The sequence below is a fragment of the Arachis hypogaea genome, chromosome 14 (genome assembly GCF_003086295.3).
Source record: "Arachis hypogaea cultivar Tifrunner chromosome 14, arahy.Tifrunner.gnm2.J5K5, whole genome shotgun sequence".
Classification (NCBI taxonomy): Eukaryota; Viridiplantae; Streptophyta; class Magnoliopsida; order Fabales; family Fabaceae; genus Arachis; species Arachis hypogaea.
This window is the reverse complement of record NC_092049.1, coordinates 3,304,859-3,326,581: the sequence shown is the minus strand read 5'-3', so window position 1 is coordinate 3,326,581 and position 21,723 is coordinate 3,304,859. Positions and strand designations below refer to the sequence as shown.

Here is a 21,723-nt window from a genome sequence, read left to right as displayed (position 1 = left end):
AAGAGTGGCTAATTCCCTTCTTCCGTTTTGGTTGGTTTATCCTATCCCTTTAGTACATCTCGGGCGATGAGAGAACCTTCCATACTTGTTTCTTAAGTAAGGACAGATATTCAGTAACAACTTCTTACCAAACAAAGGACTTGGGTTCGATCGGACTATTTGGTTAGTTTGAGGATTCTCACTTCCCTTCTTCGAGCATAGCATGAAGCTACCGAAGGAGTGAAACGACTCTTTTCACTCGACTAATCATCCGTCAGACATCAAGAACAAGGTACGTAAGTCACTGTCCTGTTAAGGAGTGAAACCAGGTACGTTAAATTATTTTAAACAGGGGATTAATCTAATGTCATCCTTAGCCACCATTTTTTATGCCTCCATAAAACTCAACTAAATATAAATCTAATCTACTGTGTTACAACACACTCTTCATAAGCTCTATCATCTGAGACTAACTTGTTCTTCTTTATAAACTTCTTAATTCCACAACCTATGTAAGAATATATAAATTAGTCCATGGTGGGAGAATACAAGACTAATACCCGTGTCTCTGTTGAGCCTAATGTATCCAAGAAAAATAAGTTAAGATCAGTGGTTAAAGAAGTGAGAAAGCAAATATGTCTGGCAGTACCTTTAATTATGGTGAATCTTCTTAATTTCGCCATTGAGCTTATTTCCATAATGTTTGTGGATCATGTCAGTGAGTTGGCTCTCTCTGGCGTTTCCATGGCCACCTCCTTTTCTTCTGTCACTGGCATTGGTTTAGTAGTCAGTTTCTTTTATATCTGTTAACACTCTTTTTACGGTTTCACTAATCAGATTTTTCTCCTCTTCTTTTTCTTTATAATTTGAATTTATTAAAAAATATCAAATAAATGTAATCCGAACTGAACCATCCAATATTTTGTTCGGTATTAGTTATGAAAATATTTCAACACCAAATCCGATTACTCTCCTTCATGGCATGGAAACTAGAAGCGATTACTAATTCATTGCCAACTGTTTCTATTTAATCGACTAACCTTGTGTTCAACTCCTTGTTGGACGAGCTGCAGGGTGTTATTTCAGGAATTGTCAGAGGATGCAGTTGGCAAAAAATGAGTACTTTTATTAACTTAGGGTCATATTATGTAGTTGGAGTTTCGTTAGCTATTGTGTTAGCTTTCGCCTTACATCTTGAAGTAAAGGTATGTAAATGCCAAATTGAAATCTATTGTTTTTATTTGTGAACGGTCTTAATTATTTTAGATTGAGATATGTCCGATATACAAAAAGGTAAATTAATTATATTATATAGTGTGTTTTAATAAGTATTATATTATTTAAAAATTAATTAAATAATATATAAATTAATGTTAAATTTAAATTATTTTATATTAAAAATATTTTAAAGAATATTTATTTAATAATTTGTATATAATTTTTTATAATTATTCAATTAAAATATAATATAAATTAAAATATAATTTATTATTTAAAAAATTTGAATATCTATTTTTAAAAAAAGACATAGACTTTTTATATTAGAGTTATGCAAAATTATATCTTCATTTGTTGCTTTTATTTTTATATTTATTTTAGTTGTCATAATTTGTCTTTTCATATGGTATTTTTTGAGTTGTAAACAATTAAAAAATATTTTAAAAATAAATGAGAATAAAAATACCAAAAGTATAAATTAGTTTTATAATTATGATAGATTTGAATATACCTATTAAAAAAATGTGTCAAATTTAAACTTATTTGGGTTTAAAAAAATAAACGAGAATAAAATATTTAAAATATAAATATAAAATTATAAATTAATTTTATAATCATAATATATTTAAATGTATTTAGTAAGAAAATACGACAAATTTAAATTTATTTGAAGAAATTTTTACTAATTAGTACGAGAGATTAAGAAAGAAAGAGTAGCATAGTCTTATAGTATGCATAAAAAGATTAAATAATATAGTAGTAAGACTATTAATATGTTTAAGTTGTCAAATTTTAATATTTGTAACTAAAAATTTTTATAATTATTATTATAATATTTTTAATATATATTTATTATATTTTATTAATATTTTATGTTTTAATTAAATAATTGTAGTTAAGATTTTTTTTAATTTTTTCTTAAAAGATAATTAGTTAATTTTTAGGTAAGTAAAATTACTAATATAAAATTATTAAAAAATATAATTTAAATATAATATAAAAAATTTAAATATTAATTTTTATATAATAAGAATAAATATTCTGCAGGGACTTTGGCTTGGAATTATATGTGCCCTTGTCGTTCAAGTACTTGGTCTAATAATTATAACTGTACGGATTGATTGGAAGAAAGAGGTGTCTACTCTTTTGTCTTTTTAGTTTTTCTTTCAAATTTTAGTTTTGCGTATTAATTACTGAAATAGTTAAATTTATTTCTTTTTGTAGGCAAGGATAACTAACGAAAGAGTTAATAATTTAGGACAGACAAATATTGAAAGATTTAATAATTCATTTATCTAAAAGTTTGAGTTTATAGTATGTTACTTTTTTTTTTTTAGTTTTTTCATGTAAGTAATTTTGTGTAAGTGATAATTTTGAACATACATTTATTTATCTATTTATATAAAAATTGAGTTTATAGCATATTAATTTTTTTTTATTTATATAAGACGAAATTCAAACTCTCGACATTGGTTTAAGTAAATTAGTGATCTAACTACTAGATTAATACAACTTGATTGCAATATAAAAATAATAAAATTCACATAAAGAAACAAAAATTTTTATCATGTTAGTCAATTAAATTTAATATTTATTATTACTCAATTAAATTAAAAAATAACGGTTATATATAATTAACTTTTACATAAAATTATAATAATAACAATTTTTTAGTTACAAATACTCAAAATATATATTATTAGACCTACTTAATCATATTATTAATTTTTTTTTAGAAAAGGGGGTTAATATGAATACCCCAAACAGAACAAACAAAACAAGGCTAATCAGCTCTTCTTAGGTTTGGTTTGATAAAATTTTTGAAGAGGTGGTTGTGTTTTTTAAAAACTCAAGTTTTTCATTTTATATTTGGTAAATAAAAAAAAACCATATGCTTATGTTTGCAGATTTTAAAAGATTAGGGTATTTTGAAAGCACCTAAGATAAAACTTTTTAAAATTGGCTTGTACTTTTCAAAATTTAAAAGTCTAATATAACCTCATATGTTAACTAATTTTTAAATTCTAAAAACTATTTTACCAAATGCAATTATTATTACTTGTGTTTATTAAAAACTAGTTTTAATTTGATTTACCAAATATAAATATTACGATTTTTAAAAAATTATTTTTTAAAAATTATTTTTTTAAAATTAACTTTACTCTTAGAAAATAAAAATTTTAGCGAGCCATATTCTAAGAGTTCCACGAAAATCAGAAAGTAGAGCATGTGTCAGAAGGTGACCTCTTAAACAAATGAAGACCTATGGGGAGCTCCTGACCTTTTTTAGCCAAGGTGTCGGCTACAACATTAGCTTCTCTAAGAATATGGATCCACTCCACCTTCTGAAAACGTCTCTCCAAGATTGTTATGTCTTCCAACAGTGGTTTGCACAGATGAGAAGCTGGACACCCATCTTTAATAAACTTAATAGAAAGACCAAGAATCAGATTCAACAATAAGGTGTTAGAAATTATGTGTATTAGCAATCTGAAGGCCTTCAACAATCTCCCAAAACTCGGCATGAGTGATGGAACAACTTTTCAAATTACACAAAAATCCAACAATATATCTCCCCAAGTGATTTCGGAACACCCCCCACAGGCCGCACTATTATTGGAGGAGAGGAAAGAACCATCCACATTAAGCTTCACACAATCTTGGTGGAAAGACCTAACATATGAGCTGCCCGGAGCTTCTTGTAGCAGAATTTCGTTTGAAGTTATTCTTCAATGCAGTTTGAATGTCTTCAAACCGAGCTTGAATAGTACTAACAGTTGCAACGGGGAGAAAACTCTTTCCTTTAAAGATGAGGAGATTTCTATATATATATAGTACCACAAAGAAGAAGATGCAACACCAAGTCGGCAATTCCAATCACTCTTCGCTGAGAGATTACTAATGAGTCAATCTCTAGCATTAAGGTTGTAAAAGTTTTGAACAAACTGATGCGGATGAAGTAGATTCCATACTTGTTCGTTACTGTGGGATCTCGAGTGCTCGGTGGATCGGATGGTGATGAGAAGATTAGAGAGGAAAACCCCGGGTTGATCTGGAGTGGGCGTTTGAGGTGTGCTTAGTGAGTTGATAGTGCCGAAGGAGAGGAGGACGAGGGGGTGGCCTCCTGCAAGGACACTCCGACGGTCAAGTTAGTGTCCGTACGAGGGGATGGCCAAATTAGGTAAGATATGACGTACCTTGGGGGGAGAGCTGTCCTCTCCCCTTATATACTGTGCAGGGTGGGCCTAGGGATGACCTAGCCCACTGGCCAAGGAGCTTCTATGAGCTGTCCTAGTCCACGTGGGAGGAACAGGTCGTTCCAGACTTCGGGTCAGGGACTCGGGGGCGGCCCCAAGGATACCGACCCGACTGGTGACCTGGGTCGTACGGAGTGTAAACCGGGCGTGCCCCGGGTCGGGTGTTGGAAACCGACCCGTCGGACTCTTCCTTTCGTGAGGGATGGCTTGGGCCTGGGTCAGGGGTGGCGCCCCGACCCGACGACTAGTTGGGCTGGACTCTGGTCCGTAATAGTGCCCCCAACGCGCCAGCCTTGAGGTTTGGGGCTCGTGGCTGGGCGCATTTGTCCTACTCGCCGAGATGGGATGTGCTCTTCTTCTCAGGAGCTCGTTGATAGCGTTTCATGTTTCTCACGCATGGTCATCTCGTCTCTGACGCTGCCTCCTTGGCATATGTGCTGGGCATTAAATGCCCATCATTTCGTGATTTGAAATTTGCGTGAAATGACAGGTATGCCCCTGCCTTTTGGCGCTTCTTCCTTGACGGTTACATTCTTCGCCCCCTTTTTTATTTTCACAACCTCCTCATTTCCCCATTCTTCTTTTTTCCCTCTTCTGTTTCCTTGAACTGCTGCTGTTTCTACTCTCTTCTTTTGCTGCTGATTCGATTCCGTTCGCGCTTCTAGATTTCTTTCTTTCTTTCGGATTCCTTCCTCAACTTCTGCATTTTTCTGGTACGTTGTTTATGGTTTTCTTTTGGTATTCCTTTTGTGCTTTTTCCGTGCGTTTTTCCCTATGCATGCCTGGGTTTTTGTTTGCTTTTGCTGCTTCTTCTTTTAGAGGGGGCGCCACTGGGTTTTTCTTAGGTTTTGCTTGAGTTCTGGGTTAGTGTAGGGGTACCTAGGGGGTGGTTTAGGGAGTTGTAGTTTTTTTATACTGCTTTTAGGGTTTCCGACCTCCCGTTCTAACTAAGTGGTGCCCCCGCTGTAGGTATGGCTGACCGCCCTGTGCTCCCGAACATGGCTCAGCGGCCGCTAGCTGATTTTGTCGATCACTACGCCTGGGTTACTTCCGATGTGAAGGACGCCCCTTCTAAGGTCACCCGTGAGAGCCTCCAGGATCTTCGCCAGGCCGGGCTCTTGTGCGGAGAAGGACCCGAGGAGGCATTGTACCAGGTTTACGTTCCTGCTGATCGGGAGCGTGTTTATCAAAAGAACCTGGCCTCCCCTCGAGTTGTTGATTGGTTGTGGGTTTATAAACCCATGTTCAAAACCTTGGGAGTTTGCCTTCCCTTCTCTTCCTTCGTCATGGGTTTGCTAAATCGGTGCGATGTTGCTCCGTCGCAGCTGCACCCGAATAGCTGGGCTACTATTCGCTGTTTTGAAATGGTCTGCGAATATCTGAAGATCTCGGTATCTGCAACCTTGCGAGGTGGATCTACCGTAGTCTTCTCTGTGATGCTGCTATCGCTAAGAAGGTGGAGCCTATCTTGGGAAATATTCATTCTATGGAAGGGAAGCTTCGAAACTCCCAGAAGGATTTGACTGATTCGAGGTCCCAGGAGGAGTCTCTGAAGAAGAAGTTATCTGAGCAGGAGGAGAAAGCCAAGGAAGATGCCAAGGAAATCAATAGGTTGGTGGAACGGGACATCACCTTGATGAAGGATTTGAACACTTCCCGTGGTGAGACCGCTGCTGCCGAGAAGAAGATCAAAGACTTGGAGGAAAAGCTAAAACTGGCAGAGAGCTCGGCAACGGCTGCCCGTCAGGAAGCAGCCGCTCTGAAGAAGAAAAATAAGGAGATTGCTAAGGGGCCCGGGAGAACATGAAGCTGACTGAGGAGGGGATTAAGCTTCAGGTTGCTGTGCTAGCTCCCGACCTCGACCTTTCTCAAGTGGGCGCTATCAAGACTATTGAGGACGGGAAGATTGTTAACATCCTCAAGCCTTGAGATGGATTCTTCTTCTTTTCAGCTTTTATACTCCTTGCCTTTGTTCTTGTAATTTTGCTTTTTGCTTTTGGGCCTTTTAAGGTGCCTTTGGTTGTAATGAGTATTTTGATACTTCGTTTTAATTAAGCCGTTTTATGATAATTGTTCGCTTGCTCGGGCCGTCGTGGCTTTTGCCTACTTTATTGATTTTGCTTATCCGGGCCGTCGTGGCCTTTTAATTAAGCCGTTTTATGATAATTATTCGCTTGCTCGGGCCGTCGTGGCTTTTGCCTACTTTATTGATTTTGCTTATCCGGGCCGTCGTGGCCTTTTGGTTTATCGCTTTTATGGTATTTACCGTTTTAATCGTTTGTTGCTTTTTTACCTTTGGGTCCCTTTGGTTCCCAGGGTGATCAGTCCCGGGTTTCCGTTAGCTCGACCGCTCGTAGTTTTTATCGTTTCGTCGTATTTGGCAAAAATCTTGCAAAAGACAGAGTTGTTATATATGTATATGTAGAACTTAAAATAAAGGGGTAATGTGATACATAATTAAAGAAAATGAAAACGAAGGAAAATGGAAAAAATTAAAGTGGATGTGAAGGGGTCTTTAACCCGTCAGGTCGCTTTTTCCTATGAGTAAAATCATTTTAGGTTTGCCATGTTCCATGCCCTCTGCACCTCGCTTCCATCTAGCTTTTCTAGCTTATATGCACCCTTTTTGAGGACTTCTCTGACCCTGTAAGGTCTTTCCCAATTTGCGTCCAACTTGCCTTCTCCTAGGGTTGGCGGCCCTATGTCGTTACGTCGTAAGACCAGGTCGCCTTCCCCGAGGCTTCTCCTTAGCACTTTTCCGTTGTATCTTAGGGCTATCCTTTGCTTGATTGCTGTCTCTATCAGGTGTGCCATTTGTCTTGTTTCGTCAACTAGGTCTTTCTCGATTGCCTCGTTTCCTTTCCCCAAGAAGTAATCTTGGACTCGGCTCTCCTATTTCGACTGGGATGACCGCGTCAACCCCGTATGTGAGTTGGAATGGGGTTTCGCCGGTAGATGACTGGAGAGAGGTTCTGTAAGACCATAAGACTGAGGCTAGCTCATCTGCCCATGAGCCCTTCTTCCCTTCGAGTCGCTTCTTTAGCCCTTTTAGGATAACTTTGTTGGCTGCTTCTACCTGTCCGTTGCTTTGAGGGTGCTCAACTGAGGAGAACCTTTGCTTGATCCCTAGTCCTGAGAGGAATTCTTTAAAATTTTTGTCAGTGAATTGTGCCCCATTATCTGATATGACAAGACTCCGGGATTCCGAACCTGGTGACCACTTGCCTCCACATGAATTTTTGACAGTGGTTGAGGATATGCTGGCTAGTGATTATGCCTCTACCCATTTGGTGTAGTAGTCTATAGCTACTATCAAGTATTTCACTTGTCCTAGCCCGGGTGGGAATGGCCCCAAGATGTCGACTCCCCATTGGGCGAAAGGTCGGGGTGCCATCATCAAACTAAGTTCCTCAGGTGGAGCTTTGTGGAAGTTGGCATTTTCTTGGCATTTCTTGCATTTCCTGACGAACCCCTGAGCGTCCGACATCATCGTGGGCCAGTAATACCCTGCTCGGATGATCTTCCTTGCCGGCGACCTTCCTCCAATATGGTGACCACTACACCCCTCATGGACTTCGCTTAGGACGTAGTCCGTCTGGTCGGGGCGTAGGCATTTGAGCAAGGGTTAGTGGAGCCCTCGCTTGTACAACTGCCCTTGTATGATCACATATTTGTGGGCTTCCCTCTTGGTGGCTTGTGCTTCCTTCTCGTCTTGGGGTATTTTGCCGTGTTCCAAGTATCGGAAGATAGGGTCTATCCATCAGGTGGGGCTTGGGGTCTGGGTTGCACATAAGATGATTGCTGGTTCAGTTGCCAGTCCTTGGATTAGATACCTGTTCCCTGTCCCAGGCTTGGTGCTCGCTAGCTTGGAGAGGAGGTCTGCTCGGGCGTTCCTTTCCCTAGGAACATGCTGGATTATGACTTCCTCGAAGTTTTTGCACAACTCTTTTACCTTTTATAGGTATTTTTGTAGTAGTGTGTCCCTGGCCTGGTAGTTGCCGTTTATTTGGGATGTGACGATCTGGGAGTCACTACTAACTTCTACCCTAGATGCTCCGACTTCTTTAGCTAGGATTATCCCTCCTATCAGTGCTTCGTATTCTGCCTGGTTGTTGAAGACGGAAAAATCAAACTTGATCGACTGCTCGTAAGCTACCCCTGCCGAGTTCTCAAGAATGATCCCGGCCCCTCCGAACATTTGGTTGGATGCTCCATCAACGTGGGGCTTCCACCGTGTGTTCGGTATATCGGGTGCCTCTCCTGTGACCTCTACCAGGAAATTTACCATTGCTTGGATTTTGATTGCTTGCCTGGGCTCGTATTGCAAATCATATTGGGACAGCTCTACTGCCCATGCCATCATCCTCCCTGCGAGGTTGGGTTTCTGGAGAGCTTGTCGAATGGCCTGGTTGGTTCTTAGGATGATCACATGCCCTTGGAAGTATTGTTTGAGTCTTCTTGATGAAGTTAGCAAGGCATAAGCCAGATTTTCCAGCTTGGTGTACTTCAACTCCGCCCCTTGGAGTCCTTTGCTGATGAAGTATATTGGACGCTGGGTCTTATCTTCTTCTCTGACAAGAACCGCCGCCATGGCCTGTGTGGTCACTGCTAGGTATAGGTACAGAGGTTCTCCTTCTCTTGGTTTGCTGAGCATGGGTGGTTCTGAAAGTATCTTTTTGAAATGGATGAATGCTTCTTCGCATGCCGGGGTCCACTCGAAGGCGATTCCTTTCTTCATTAGGTTGAAGAATGGGAGGGCCTTTTCCGCCGAAGCTCCGAGGAACCGGGATAGAGCCATAAGCTTCCCGGTGAGTCGCTGCACATCTTTGACACACCCTGGGCTTGTCATTTTGAGGACGGCTTCGCATTTGTTTGGGTTAGCTTCTACCCCCCGTTATGTTATCATAAAACCTAGGAACTTTTCGGCCTCCATAGCAAACGCGCACTTGAGTGGATTGAGCCTCATTTTGAATTTCCTTAGCGTTTCGAAGACAGCTTGGAGGTCGTCTATAAGGCTGCTTGGCTCTGCTGTTTTTACCAAGATGTCGTTGACGTAAACCTCTACTGTCTTACCGATGAGGTCATGGAAGACTCTGCTCATTAGTCTTTGGTAGGTGGCCCCCGCGTTCTTCAATCCAAATGGCATTACCTTGTAACAATAAGTGCCTCCTGGTGTTATGAACGCAGTCTTCTCCTCATCAGGCCGGTGCATCGGGATCTGATTATAGCCGGAGTACGCGTCCATGAAGCTGAGAAAACGATATCCTGCCACCGAGTCTACCAAGGTGTCGATGTTGGGGAGGGGGAAAGAGTCTTTAGGACATGCTTTGTTTAGGTCGGAATAGTCGACACACATTCTCCATCTTCCACTAGCTTTTTTGACCAGGACGACGTTGGATAGCCATGTCGAGTATTCGAGCTCTTTGATGAACTCGGCTTCAAGTAGCCCGGCTGTTTGTTTGGCGACCTCATGGGCCCTTTCTTGGGACATTTTCCTTCGTCGCTGTGCTACTAGCTTTGCGTCTGGTTTGACGGCTAGTCGGTGGGACATGACCTCGGGATCCAAGCCCGGCATGTCTGATGGCGTCCACGCGAAGAGGTTGCCGTTTGCCCTTACGACCTCCATGAGGGGCCTTTGAGTTCATGGGGCAGATTTTTGTTTACAAAGGTTAACTGTTCTGCCGACTTCCCTATCTGGAACTTCTCCATGTCCCCCTCTGGTTTTGGTCTTGGCTTGTCTTCTATCCTTACATCCAGGTCTGCCAAAAACATGCTGGCTGCCTTTTTAGACTCTTTTCTTAGGGAGAGATTGGCGTTGTCGCAGGCAATCGCCGCTTCCAAATCTCCTCTAATGGAGCCAACAGCTCCTTTGTCCGTCACGAAATTCATTGTTAGGAATTTAGTACATATCACAGCTGAAAATTCGTTGATAGTCTTTCTTCCTAGAATGATGTTGTAGGCCGTGGAGTCTCTGAGTTCCTGCATGATCTTGGCGCTATCGGCTCCCGTCCCCCCGAAGGGACGCCTTTCGGGGGTTTTGGTGTAGATCTGTTGGTTAGGCTGAACGGAGGACCGCGGGTGTTCGGTCGCACGAGCCGTCAAACTTGCCCTACTCAGGCGGGCCCCTCCTCCTTTGCGAAGCTCTTCCGACGTGGGAAGTCGCTCCATGTCTACTCCAGGGTCCCACAGATGGCGCCAATGTTCGTTACCGTGGGATCTCGAGTGCTCGGTGGATCAGGTGGTGATGAAAAGGTTAGAGAGGGAAACCCCGGGTTAATCTGGAACGGGCGTTTGAGGTGTGCTCAGTGGGTTGATGGTGCCGGAGGAGAGGAAGACGAGGGGGTGGCTTCCTACAAGGGCACTCCGACGGTCAAGTTAGTGTCCGTACAAGGGGATGGCCAAATTAGGTAAGATGTGACGTACCTTGGGGGGAGAGCTGTCCTCTCCCCTTATATACTGTGCAGGGCGGGTCTATGGATGACCTAGCCCACTGGCCAAGGAGCTTCTATGAGCTGTCCTAGTCCATGTGAGAGGAACAGGTCGTTCCAGACTTTGGATCGGGGACTCGGGGGCGGCCCCAAGGATACCGACCCGACTGGTGACCTGGGTCGTATGGAGTGTAAGCCGGGCGTGCTCCCGATCGGGTGTTGAAAACCGACCCGTCGGTGGGGTTGGACTCTGGTCCGTAACAATACTAATTTGGCATAAGGACAATCACGTAACACAGGAAGGACGTCCTCTATGAGGTAGTTGCAGCGTGGGCAGCTAGTAGAGGCAGATAAATGTCTTCTTCTACTGATTGACATTTGTTAAAATAGCATCATTGACGACTAACCAAAGGAAGGAGCGAATTCGCTCTGAACCGCTCCACTTCCAAAACAGTTTGAAGACTCGATCTGGCGTGCTTTGATCCTCCCGAAGCGAGTTGTTGGCTGATTTAAGGTTGAAGCCTTCTTTCTTTCTTTTTTTTTTCTCTTCTTCCCTCTACTGGAAAGTTTTGTTTAGTTTTTTTTAAGTATTATTGAAAGAATCTCCTTGTAAGGGTGTGACCAAAGTTTCTTAAAGCCCTAAAGATTAAAGAAACAAAGGCCTTCTTTTATTTGTTTGCCCACACTCCTATCTCTATAAGTGTATGTGTTTGTCAATGACAATGATAATGAAATAATGATCAATTGCCCTAATACCAAAAAAAATTATCAATTTTCTTCATTTTCCCTGATGTCATTTCTCTGATTTACTCCAACAATTAGTTACTAATCTTGTTCCTTGATTTTTTTTTGTGATAATATGAAATGAAACCAAAGCCATGATATTAAGATTCAATTAATTTGTTTGGTAGAATTTCAATTATTATTAATTAAGTTAAAGCTGAGTTGGGGCTGACCAAATACAAATGAACAATGAAAAAAATAAAATGTTCATTAATTTAATTTGGGTTTGGGAAAAGAAGCACTAAAAAAAACGATGCGCATGTGAGTGGTTGACAGCACTTTCTCCTCTTTTTTCTTCCCTTTTTTCCGTTCGTTTCTTCTTCCTATTCCTAATCTAAGTTGTAGAAGGAGGTTATAAAGTTTATGTACTCACTAAGGCAGAGGATGTCATTGTACCTGATGGCTCTAACCTTCAAGGGAGTCGTCGCGGTGGAGCAACGCCAGCGGTGGTGGTCGAGTTATGGCGGTGGTGGTCGGGTTATGTTTTATCCAAATTTTTATTTAATTTTTGAAAAATATACATGAGAATTAGGTTAGATTAAGTGATTAACTTTGTTGTCCAATCCTTAAATATCACATATCACAAAAATATAAAAGTGATGATTTTTATCTTATACTACAGGTGAGTAAAAGTCAACAGAAAGTTTAACTTTGTTAATATTTAAATATATCTTTAATTAGAGAAAAATTAAACATTAAATCTTTAAAAAATTAAGTTAAATTATGTGTGTTTAAAGACCACTTTAAATATTAATCTCTAAAAATATTAAGAGATCACATATATATATGTACATATTTTTCAAAGGATATATACGATTCATATAAAACTGAGTTAAAGGTGTAAAGTATAATTTTTTTCTTTAAATATAATTTTATTCATTGCTCTTCTTGTTAAACAAAACGGTTTTTTCAAATTATTTTTAATGCCTTTTATAATTATATAATGTATTTAAAATATTTTTTATTTTAATAAATAATAATATGTACTATTTTAAAATTCATTCCATATATATATATATATTAAAAATAAGACTGGCAGGACCTTTAATTATGGTGAACCTTCTTAATTTCGTCATTGAGCTTATTTCCGTAATGTTTGTGGGTCATGTCAGCGAGTTGGCTCTCTCCAGCGTTTCCATGGCCACCTCCTTTTCTTCTGTCACTGGCATTGGTTTAGTGATCAGTTCCTTTTATATCTCTTAACACTCTTTTTACGGTTTCACTAATCGAATTTTTCTTCTCTTATTTTCTTTTATAATTTGAATTTATTAAAAAATATCAAATAAATATAATCCGAACTGGACCACCCCAATATTTTATTCGGTGTTAGTTATGAAAATATTTCAACACCAAACCCGATTACTCCCCTCCATGGTATGGAAACTAGAAGCGATTACTAATTCATTGCCAACTGTTTCTATTGAATCGACTAACCTTGTGTTCAACGCCTTGTTGGTTTCATATGATGACAGATGGGAATGGCAAGTGCCTTGGATACCATTTGTGGCCAATCATATGGACCAGGACAGCATGGCATGTTAGGCGTACACGTTCAGAAAGCCATACTTGTTCTTATCATCTTATGTGTACCATCTCTATTATTTGGGCAAACACAAAATCCATATTGATTTTATTTAGCCAAGATCACGAAATCTCCACAAAAGTAGGAATATATGCTCAGTTAATCATTCCATACCTTTTTGTCTCTAGTGTTCTTCAGTGTCAGACTAGATTTCTACAGACACAGAACATTGGAGTTTCAATGATGCTCAGCTTTGGAGTAGCTACTGCACTGCATGCTGCTTTGTGTTGGGCGTTAGTGTTAAAATATGACTTAGGGAGTAGAGGAGCTGCCATATCAAATTGTATATTGTATTGGGTGAATGTGTTGATACTTGCGTTATATATTAAGTTTTCTCCAAAATGTTCACAAACTTGGACGGGTTTTCAGTGGAGGCATTCCATGACATTCCTTCTTTTTTGAAACTTGCTATTCCTTCTGCTTTTATGGTTTGGTAAGTTTCTACTAACTGTTGCTTTTCTCACCGTTATACTGTTCGAGATCCTCTACTAATGAGTTTTTGTTTGGTTCCCATTGTGCTGAGCAGCTTGGAACTGTGGTCGTTTGAATTGATGGTACTCCTATCTGGTCGTCTTCCAAATCCAAAGTTGCAAACATCAATATTTTCTATTTGGTTAGTTCCACATTTGATGTAGTTCTCACAATTCTTAGCTACCAGCACTTTACATGTTATTGTGGATATTATTATTTGCACCTATATTAATTAATGTTGGAAATTACATTGTGAATACATCATTAACTATTTGGATGATCCCGTTTGGATTAAGTGGAGCTATAAGGTAACTTAATTACTGCTACGTGCTTATGAATATTTAGAATTCTGTGACAACAAATGTTGAGATCAAAGTAACAATTGTAATTGCATAATTGTTTGTTTGTGTTACAGTACTCGTGTATCTAACGAACTTGGAGCTGGTAATCCTTGGTCTGCACGTTTACCAGTGCATGTAGTGGTAGTAGCAGCCATTATTGAGGGTATCTTGGTTGCAACACTGATGATAATTATACGCAATGTTTGGGGCCATGTTTACAGTAACAATTTACAAGTGGTTCGACAAGTTCACCTTTGGCATCAGCCACCAGAAGTGGTTTGTCCTCTCTTACTATTAAGAACCTGATTTCTTTTCTTTTTCTTTTCTGCTCTTTTATTTTTTTCTTTTGGTTGTTCACCAAAAAAAATATAATACAATGTAAGATCAAATACAAAAGAAATTACTTTAGATTTTTTTTTAGTTAGACATTTATTCATTTCAACTTCAGAAATAAATATAATGTTGAATTCGATTCATATTTGGACAACAAAAATAGAGAAAGGAATTTTTCACTGTCCCCTTATAGAGTTATAGCATTAATTGAAAAAACTTAAAGAAAAAAAGTGAACGGAAAGAAGAACGAGAAAGAAAGTGAACATTCATAAAAATTTGTCGGCTTGTGTTTGAGAATGGAGTTCCAATGGCTGAGAGAGCATTATATCAGGGGAGTTTTTTTTTTGCCTTCGAAGACCTTTAAATTTCTTTCTCTCCAGATCACCCAAAAACTGTTAGCTGCTATGGCTAAGTCGTTCTTCCTCTAAACCCGTTTTCGGGCATATGTCTAATCACAAGCCACACATATGCATTCGTAATAGTTAAGCTGCCATCGTATTGTTATTCAACTCTTTAGTTTTGTATTGTTCTAAAAACTTAAAAATGATTATTGCCCTGTTTAATCTACAATAGAATCACTACTACTAACTACTATTAATGCTGGCATCCCATGCATGCTCATTCTAAAATTGTCATGCCCATGCATAACTTACATTAGGATCATCTTAACTAAGTACTATTGAATGTAGCTTCCCATGTAGAGACATTCCATAAAATTGAAACATTTTGCTACAAATCAAATTAGAATTTTTTTTAAAAAAACACATAACTTTCATGTTAGTTATGCTTTGGTTAGCTAAAATAAAGTTCAACAAAGAAATAAAACAAACATATGAAGCAAATAAATAGAAAAAAATACAGAAAAATTAGGGATTGAATGGAAGTTGTAGTTAGATTTAGAGATATATTTATATTAACAGGGACTGAATGTGTCTATAGTTGAAATAGATACCATATTATGGGTCATTGGTGACAAACATAAACGGTGAAGATAAGTACATAGAATTTATTTTAAAATTTTATGAAGTTATGTGATTTAAGGTTGCCAACAAAGGCTTTAAATAACATTAAAAAAGGAAAACAAATAGAACTTGGAGGCTGGATAATGTTGTAAAGATGAGGACAAATGGCAAAAACCAAGTGTGGTCCTTGAGAACATAAACAAGTATACACAAATAGAATAGGTGGAGCAATAGAACAAAACTCAGCTTCATCAGCCAGTATGAACAGGAAAAATATCATGGATGATTAGGAAATTGTAGAGGGATTCATAGTCTAAGGGTCTGAGTACGGCACTGATCAGAAGACCTCTACAAGACACGACATTAAAATAGGGATATAGAGACACAAAATTGTGTTTGGCAGATGAAACATAGACAAAGATATTGTGTATTCATTATGACACGAAAGACATAGAAATAATAACAAGAGATACAACCTATTTTTTATTTATTTTATTATTCTTATTAATTTTTTATAATTATATTTTTCGTTTTAAAATTTTTTAATAAAAAATAAAATAAATTAAACTTTTATAATTTGTTCTCTCTCACATCTCAAACAACAAATGAAGTTTCGCAGCAATTATTCATGTTATTGTATAAGACGGTAGTTTCAAGTGTTGAAAATGAAATTGTGGTACCTTGAATCTTAGTTATAAATAAAAGAGAATTAATATAAGCTTTTAACACTGAGGATAGTTATAGAATGTCAATGCATGAGGACTACATTCAAAAGTACTTATTAGTGGTGATTCTAATTTAAGTTATTCATTTGAATAATATTTATTCTTCCTTTAAAATATTGTAAAACAAAATTTCAAACAACAAAAAGAAGAAGGAAGGTATCTAAGGTTTGTAGCAATATATGAGTTTTGAAGATGGTATATTTTTCAGCTATTGAGATAGGATTTGTTTGGGTGAGCTTAAAAAAAAAAGCATTATATCACTTGAAAACTCATTTCCATCCAATCAGGTATGTTATATGTCCGTTGAAAAATAATTAACGATCATCTCATCACATTCCAAGATTGATACACTTGCATTTGCCAATTATATATTACATACTCAATACACCTGAAATAAGCAACATATATTTTGACTCATAACTTGCTAAAATGCTTCTTTAAACTCAAGACTCTACCCTGACCACTCTCTACTGACAAAGAAAACTTCAACAACTACTTATTCATGCGAAATAGATTATGAAACTACTCATAAAGATCCTAATTCATGCTTAACAACACCAATTATATTTCTTAAAAATACTTGGCAGAAATAACAAAAAATAGATGTTAAGTAGAGGAGGGTAATTATGCGTTAATGATGATAAGTAAAAAGTTGGCCGTTTCAAAAATGATGGAGTAACCATTTTTTGTAACGGTAGGCTATTTGTTGAGTTATTCAAAGTGAAAGAAAATGCTGAATTATTTGTTTTTGAAGGCTGGAATGAGTTGTTCTAAAATTTTGTTAATCAACAAGATTTGACTCTCGGCAAAAAATTAGAATTGAGAAAAAAACAGAATAAATATGTTTAGTGGTTTACCAAAAAAAAAAGTATTGTGTGATATTAAAAAAAAACAATGTATTTAGTGTTTTGGTTTACACCCAAATAGATATTTTAGTATAAAAGTAATGTAAGTTATATTTATTAGTACCGAATATAATATGACAATGTTAATCTTTTGATGATTTCTCACGGTATTTTCCACTTCAATAGGTCAAAAACTAATACGTCGCAGTACTGATCTATATTTAAGGGTTTGTTACTGGCCAATAGATTGCTACATACACAAAGTGGGATTCGAACTCCTGATACTTGTTTAAGTGGGCTCTAAAATAATAAAATTGTAGTATTGTATTTTAGAATGATGTAGTGCCTTCAATGTTGGAAATGAATAAGCTGGAAAGTTATAAAAAGGGATTTGTGAATGTTTTAGATTTATTTAAAATGCAAGAATGAAAGTATAATAACGTAAAAGTTTTTAATTAAATAAATGAGTAGTTTTTTGTAGTTTAGGGGAAAAAATCGATACACTAGGATTTACGTTTTAGATTTTAGGCTTTAGGTTTTAGGATTTACGATTTATGATATACGATTTAGGCGGTGAATATTAGTTGTAGGGGGTTTAGTAATTAGTTGTGTTAGGGTTATTGATTAGGGTTTAAATTTGAGGGTTTATGATTTATTAGTTAGGTTTTATAATTTATGGTGAGGGTTTAGTGTTTAAGGTGTATGGTTTAGGATTTAGGGTAGAAGGTTGGTGATTATAAAAAGGTTTAGTGTTTAGAGTTAAGGTTTGTGCGTAAGAATTTACGATTTACGATTTATAGTTTAAAATTTATGGTTTAGTGATTTAGATTTAAAGTTTAGAGTGAATGTAATTATTTTTTGAAATAATCTAAAAGGAATCAAATTATTGTAAATATAAAATTTTTTAATTTAAAATGTAAATAGATATAAGTCAAATGAATGATATATTTTAATTTGATAACAACAAACTTACTCATGTTAAAAAACTTTTAATGGGAATATTTTAAATAACTTTAGTGATTTTTTTTAATTTAAATATTTTATTTTTCGAAAAACACATGCAATGAAATAAGAAATTCAAACCTAAAAAATTGTTGTGCGAGCGATATTTATATCTTGTCTATTTTTGAAATATGTAGAAGTTGAATGAAAATTTGGATCCAAATATTTTAGATTTGGTGTGATTTTACCCGGTTTCGGATCGGGTAAGAATTTAAAAAATAGAATAAGTTATTATTTAGGGTCGGATCCGGATCAAAGCGAATTCAGTTTCATCCGACCCATGTGCATCGTAGGAAAACTTTAAATTAATTCTAATATTATGTTATATTAATTATAAGCTTATTATTCTGTTTTTAATCATATTTGTTGAATTAGGAAATAGATCAAAGAAGAATAAAATTAGAATTTATGGAAAAATTCAAGTTCAAATGTGGATATCAATTTCTCGATATACAAGTATGTTTTTTTTTTATAAATAAGTGCATTATAATTTTTGACATAAAATTTATTAAGATTCAAACTTCACTTGATTCAGATTTGGTAGTGTGATTTCACCGGGTCTAGAATTGGATAAGAATTTAAAAAATAAATCTAGTCATTATTTAGAGTCGAGTCGGATCAAGACGAATCCGATTTCATTCGGCCTATGCGCACTACTAATTTTTCATAGGATATATAATTTGGATATATTTTTCATTGGGTATATAATTGAGTAAAAATATGGGTGGATGAGAAGAGGAGTAATTGGGAGGTCATTTTGAATTAGTTTTAAAAAATTTTGACAAAAATTGGAGACCCGTTGGAGGTGTCTCCTTCACAAGGATGGTTATTATTGTTATGATTGTTTTTTTTTTTCGGTAATTTATTGTTATGATTGTTATTCTTTTTCTTCTTCTTCTGCTTCTTTAGGTCCATATTAGTTTTTGTTGGTATATAACATTGTTATCATATCTTATGGATCACAAAATATTCGGACCAAACCAAATAACAAAGCCCAAATAACATGTACCAAAAAAATAGTAGCTAATTAGTAATTACACATTTTTTCTCTACACTATCGACTAAAGACCAATCTTTGGACCTCATTGTAAGTACCAAAATGATTCCAATTCCTCTCAAATGAATTGTTGATAGTCCAACTATGCGATACTCCATCATTTTTGAGTAGAAACGGTGGCTCTTTTGGTCTTACCTTGTGCATATCGTGTTAGCATAACATAGTTATTAGCTAATTGCTTGTTATTTTCATGTACTAAAAGTTAAATGTCTCTTCATAATTTAGCTCAACAATATCATATTTATTACCTGTTAACTATTTTCACAATGACTAATTCAATAATAATTTTTTAAAAATAATTTTTATTTTTTAATATAAATAAATTTAATATAATTGTCATGTATTATTGTCAATTTTAAAATTATAAGACAATTTTTAAATTATTTATTAGCAATTTTTATATTGTCAAATTCAACATCACATCCTCATAGTACTAAAAGTATATATATTAATTGAATTGGACTTTTTTTCACTTTGTTTGGACTAGAAATTCATTTCTGACATTATTGGATCTGTTTGTGACCATGACATGATATTATTCAAGCATTGAATCACTGGATCTAAATTTGAGTCACGGGATTAAAAGAAAAAATAAAATTCAAAAAAAATAATTTTTATGGTGAGCTCTTCTCCTCTCACTTATGAAAATATAAATAGTGAAAATAAAATCAGATGCACTGCATACATTTTACAATAATTGATAATCATGTTTTAATGAATGAAGTTTTGTTATTAGAATTACTGAAATTTTTAATTTTAATTTATTAACTCTTGAATTTTATTCATCATTTGTTTTTGTATTTTTTTAATACGAAATAAGAAATGCTATGACATGATATGTTAAATAAAAACTGATGTGTCACCAAAAAAAAAAAATAAAAACTGATGTTAATGATATGTTATATTTTTCATTTAAGTTTATAAGTATGAAATATGGATACTTTGTTAAGATGTCGTATTTATATGTCGGATATATTTTGGATACTACATTACTTATCGATATTCATATTTTTTATTTTTTGTGGCTAACTGTGACTTAATAAAAAATAAAAAAAATTTAAATACATATTAATACTATGTCTGTCCAGTTTTATTTTTAATATATATATATATATATATATATATATATATATATATATATATATGAATTTTAAAATAGTACATATTATTATTTATTAAAACAAAAAATATTTTAAATACATTATATAATTATAAAAGACATTAAAAATAAATTGAAAAAACCGTTTTGTTTAACAAGAAGAGCAATGAATAAAAATTATATTTAAAGAAAAAAAAATTATACTTTACACCTTTAACTCCATTTTATATAAATAGTATATATCCTTTCAAAAATATCTACATATTATATATGTGATCTCTTAATTTTTTAGAGATTAATATTTAAAGTGGTCTTTAAACACACATAATTTAACTTAATTTTTTAAAAATTTAATGTTTAATTTTTTCTCTAATTAAAGATATATTTAAATATTAACAAAGTTAAACTTTCTGTTGACTTTTACTGATCTGTAGTATAAGATAAAAATAATCACTTTTATATTTTTGTGATATGTGATATTTAAGGATTGGACAACAAAGTTAATCACTTAATCTAATCTAATTCTCATGTATATTTTTCAAAAATTAAATAAAAATTTGGATAAAACACATATATAAACCAAACCAATACCAATATTATATAAATTATCTAAATAGAACAATGTTACATGTGTAGCACCCTACCACACAGAGCCTTACGCTTAAGTCGTAAAGCAGAGGTGGCAAGGTATTACGACCTCTAAAAGAAAAGACATATAAATATAGTTGAAAAAAATTATATCCAGGAGCCTTGAAGAATTAGTTAAACAAGAACGATAAACAGAAAATCGTGTCACACTCGCATGGATATTTGTAAAACGGACAGGAAAAAAATCAAAGGAAGCTGAAAACATATATATATATATATATGTTTTCAACCTGCGAAGCTAAGGCCGGCCAGAGTATATGATTATATATATATACAACCCAAAATAAAAGTCAAACCACAAAGTAAACCCCTGTATCTCCAAGTCGACCTCTAGGAGGGACAAAACACAAAATATACATGTGGAGATTCTATAAACATGTATACATAGCCCAAAATCAAAATATGACAGACTGACAGTCAAAAAGGTAGTTCTTCGCTTGTAAGGAGGATACTCAGACGCTCAACGAGGTGTCTCTCGACCTGCATCTGAAAAACAACAACATAGTATGGGATGAGAACCGGAGGTTCTCAGTATGGTAAAGGTGCCTGCATAGTTAATGTAAAAGGTCTCGGGAGAGCCAGAGGCATTCCTAGAATTCCGACACTCAGAATCATTCTTAAGGAAAATAAACTAAACCAAAAGTTAGGTAAGTTATCTGAGGTATTCTAGTTCTGAATCTAACTTTAACTTAACATTCTACTTTCTGTCGCTTCTAATCCTCTGAATCTCCCGTAGGACAACCCTCTTCACACCTCCGCCAAGAGAGGTTTCTCAGAAAATATACACATCTAATTCAAGCAAGGAAAACACAGATAGAGAAACATTTACAGCAAATAGAACAAGTAGCAGATAAGCAGAATTTAGCAGTTAAGCAAACTAAAACGACACACACTCAAACAAAGCAAACAAATGCATATGATGCATGCATGTCCTATGGCTGATGAGTCTCATCTGTCGGTTATACAGCCAACTCGACAAGCCCTGGTAGTTAA

The 21,723-nt window shown here is 35.6% G+C and overlaps 1 protein-coding gene and 1 pseudogene across 1 annotated transcript; one reads left to right on the top strand and one right to left on the bottom strand.

Annotated features, from left to right (window-relative positions):
• Positions 1-7,281: 7,281 nt before the first annotated feature.
• On the bottom strand, positions 7,282-9,303 carry LOC140178404 (uncharacterized). The gene is made up of 2 exons (XM_072215325.1): positions 8,454-9,303; positions 7,282-7,664 (listed from the first exon to the last, which is right to left on the bottom strand). Exons 1-2 carry the CDS (start codon positions 9,301-9,303, stop codon positions 7,282-7,284), a joined length of 1,233 nt encoding a protein of 410 aa, XP_072071426.1.
• Positions 9,304-12,715: 3,412 nt separating this feature from the next.
• The window catches only part of LOC112740649 (protein DETOXIFICATION 16-like), a 39,557-nt pseudogene continuing 30,549 nt past the window's right edge, over positions 12,716-21,723 (top strand).